Source organism: Eurypyga helias, unplaced genomic scaffold (assembly GCF_000690775.1).
Source record: "Eurypyga helias isolate BGI_N326 unplaced genomic scaffold, ASM69077v1 scaffold46347, whole genome shotgun sequence".
NCBI classification, from domain to species: Eukaryota; Metazoa; Chordata; class Aves; order Eurypygiformes; family Eurypygidae; genus Eurypyga; species Eurypyga helias.
This window is the reverse complement of record NW_010260708.1, coordinates 1,694-4,873: the sequence shown is the minus strand read 5'-3', so window position 1 is coordinate 4,873 and position 3,180 is coordinate 1,694. Positions and strand designations below refer to the sequence as shown.

At 56.4% G+C, this 3,180-nt stretch overlaps 1 protein-coding gene across 1 annotated transcript; it reads left to right on the top strand.

Moving 5' to 3' along the window:
• Positions 1-404: 404 nt before the first annotated feature.
• PLEKHJ1 (pleckstrin homology domain containing, family J member 1) lies at positions 405-2,937 on the top strand (the record flags this gene model as incomplete). The annotated part of the gene is made up of 4 exons (XM_010155105.1): positions 405-471; positions 1,896-1,986; positions 2,182-2,245; positions 2,872-2,937. Coding segments are annotated over 4 exons (288 nt in total), but the record flags the coding sequence as incomplete, so codon positions are not given.
• Between the last annotated feature and the right edge of the window lie 243 nt (positions 2,938-3,180).

Here is a 3,180-nt window from a genome sequence, read left to right as displayed (position 1 = left end):
CTGCCCATGGCAGGGGGGGTGGAACTAGATGATCTTTAAGGTCCCTTCCAACCCAAACCGTTCTCTGATTCTAAGATCTTTGTTTAATCTACTGAGCAAGGAAGGAAATGTCTTTGCTGTCTTCACATTACAGAAACAAATGCTAAAACCTGGGCTGAATTGGAGCAAGTAGCAATGTTTAACACCTAATTATGTGTGTGCAGAGTGTTACAGGTGAGATTAGCACAGTGAAGTATGTCAGCAGACCAAAAAGGTCGATTAAAAGAACGTGGAATGTTCATGCAATTAGACTGAGTTACCTGAAAAGCAGCACCAGGTTATGAATGTTGTTTAAAAGGCAAGCTCAGACCACTGCTGTGCTGGGGGATGACGCGAGTTAAACCCTCTCTCTGGCTCTTTTCCAGCCCATCGGAGCTCTGCTGCTGGAGCACTGCAGGATCACCAAAGAGGAGGAGAACGTCTTCTCCATCAGTGAGTTCCCTTTGCGTTTCCCTTATGGCAAATAGTGCTGTGTAAAAGGAAGTGGTTTGCTGCTTAGTTCCTGCTTTTCCCTCTGCTTTCTCTGATAACAGTGGGGCTAGGGCTCCTCAGCCCTGCTCCTCCAGCTGCCAGTTGTTCCTGCAGCCCGCTGTGCCCCACCCCGAGGACAGCGGTGTTTCGCTGCTGGCCGATGCCGTGGGTGTGATTTCCACAGCTGCATGTGAGGGGAGAAGCAGTAGCAACAGACAGACCACGGCTTTGTGCTTGTGGAAGTCCCTCTCGGGGGGGGTTGGTATTGACAGATTGCTGCTTCTGTGCTACTGCATTTTATCTCTAAAAAGCCAGCCTCAGATAAACCATCTGCCCGGCTGGTCTAGCAGCAGTCCTCCCGCCACGCTGTTTGTCCTTGTGTTGATAGCCGTGGCTCCAGCTGGCTCGTGGTGTGTCGTCCTCTGTAAGCAGCTTTTCATCCAACAACTAATCATTGTGCGAGAGGTATGTGGCAGAAATAACAGGATGTTTCTCCAAGGCCATCCCCTTATCTTTTGGCCTGGTTGTCGGGAGCAGCTGCTCTTCTGCGCAGCCTTGTCTCCTCTTTCTGGGATCTGGGAGAGGTGGTGTTCTCGCCGTCTGCAAAGGACCCTCCGACAGCCTGAACGAACTGATCTCTCTAAGCACCACGCTGTGAATTTCTGGGGGTTTAGGACTGTCGGGAGCCCTGGAGAATGAGGATTCCTGACAAAAGGGTTAAATCCGATGGCAGTTACTGTCAGGTTGCATCCCCACATGGCAGCCCTGAGGGGGGTGATGCAGTCTGACCCACTTAGCAGCAGCAGAGATCTCTGCGGACTGTGTACGAAAGAGCAGAGCTCTGGGGACAATGTAGTTAATTAGATGTCCTGATTCTGTCTTGGTAAGGGACCGGAGTTGCACAGGGACTTGCTTTCCACGGTGCACAGCACCACGTTCTCAAAAGCCTCGAGCAAAGACAGGTCAGTGCCTTCTCTGACGACGATTTAGTTCCCGAGAAGGCTCCCCTGTGCATATATCAAATCCCTTCGGCCGTTTTCCACGTTGGTTACTAAATTTCTGGTGACTGTTGGCAAGGAGGTTGAGGCCCGAATCTGGCCACGCGGGTGGGTTTCAGTTCCAAGCTGTCACTCTCAGTCTCAAGTTGCTCTTTCCGAAGTCTGGTCACTGTAAGCCGAGGAGCGCTGGAGGCCGCTGCTGGGGGCCAGCCCAGAGCCATCCAGGTAAGGGGGGGGGGCCAGGTTAGCAGCTCGCACACAGATCATCTGCGTTGAGCAGAGATGGTCGCTGTGGCCTGGCAGAATCGGGCTGTTGCTGGAGAGGGAGCCAGGAGCGCAGAGAGCTCTGCCAGGACCTCCCTTAGGCCTTTTCCGTATCGGTGGCAGGTTTCATTGAGGAGCCGGAGAGGAAGTACTGCTTCGAATGTGACAGCAGAGAGCAGTGTCAGGAGTGGATCGAGGCACTCAAGCGAGCCAGGTAGGTTGAGCCGCTCCTGCGAGGCCTGCAGTGTGCGCTCCGTGCTGTTTGTTTTCTGGGATCGGCGTGTGCTGAACCCAGGGAGGAAAGCGGTCGTCGCCTCCCGAGCCAGCTTCCCTTCAGCTCTGAGTGGCACCCAAAGGTTCTCCATCCTCTTCTGCTCAGCCTGCCGCACGGTCTGTTCCTGTCTTACAGCTATGAGTTCATGAGGAGGAGCTTGATTTTCTACCGGAACGAGATCCAGAAAATGACGGGGAAGGTGAGTCCCTTGAAGTCGGTGACTGACGGATTTGGGCCGGAGCAGGAGCTGGCGATCTCGGGTGTCGCTGCACGAGGCTGCTTGCTGCCGTCTGTGTGAAAGCGATCCGGCAGCGAGGCAGTTCCTGAAGCCACGGTCGCAACAGCCAGCCCTGAGGGTCTTCCTGTGCAAACAGCCTGCGCTGCCGTGCTCAGCTCTGGCTCTCGTACGCACTGTTCCGGTAGCAGCGGCCCGAGGTTTGTAGCCCAACTGGTCTGGGCTAGGCCGCACTCCGCTGGCTCTGCAGGAGTTCACAGCAGCCCTGGCCGGCTTGGAGCATACAGGGGTTGAGACGCTGCTCACCCCTCTGCCAGGCTCCTCGGAGCATCCCTGCTCGGGGCGACGGAGCTGGCTGCCGCTCACCTGTGCGTTGCCGTGCCAGAGCGGGCTGAGCACAGCCTGCGGGCCGTGCTTAGCCGCTGTGTCCTCCCCGAGGAGCGCGTGGCTTTCTGCACCAGGAACAGCAGCCAGGGGCTGGACCGGGGTAAACCCAGCGCGCGACTGGTCTGCAGGCTGGTCGAGGGACAGTCCCGCTGGCCTCCCCATCGTCTAGTCTCACTGCTGCCTTCCCTGTGCTCTTGCTGCAGGACCCCCTGGAGCAGTATGGGATCTCCGAGGAAGCCCGCTTCCAGCTGGGAACACACAAGCCATAATCCCCTCATCTGGGCTGAACTGGCTTCTGGCCCCAGGATCGCCCCATAGGGTCACCCCCAAGCACCCCCCAGAAGAGCAGCAGCAGTTCCCCACGGCAGTGACCAAGTGACTTTTTAATTTATTAGCCAAATAATTTTGTATGATTTTTTTAAAGGGAATTGCTTGCACATTCCCGCTCGCCCCGGCTGTGGGGGCAGCCGGTGTTAACCGCTCCCTGCGCCGTGGCCTCCCACCGGGCCCCA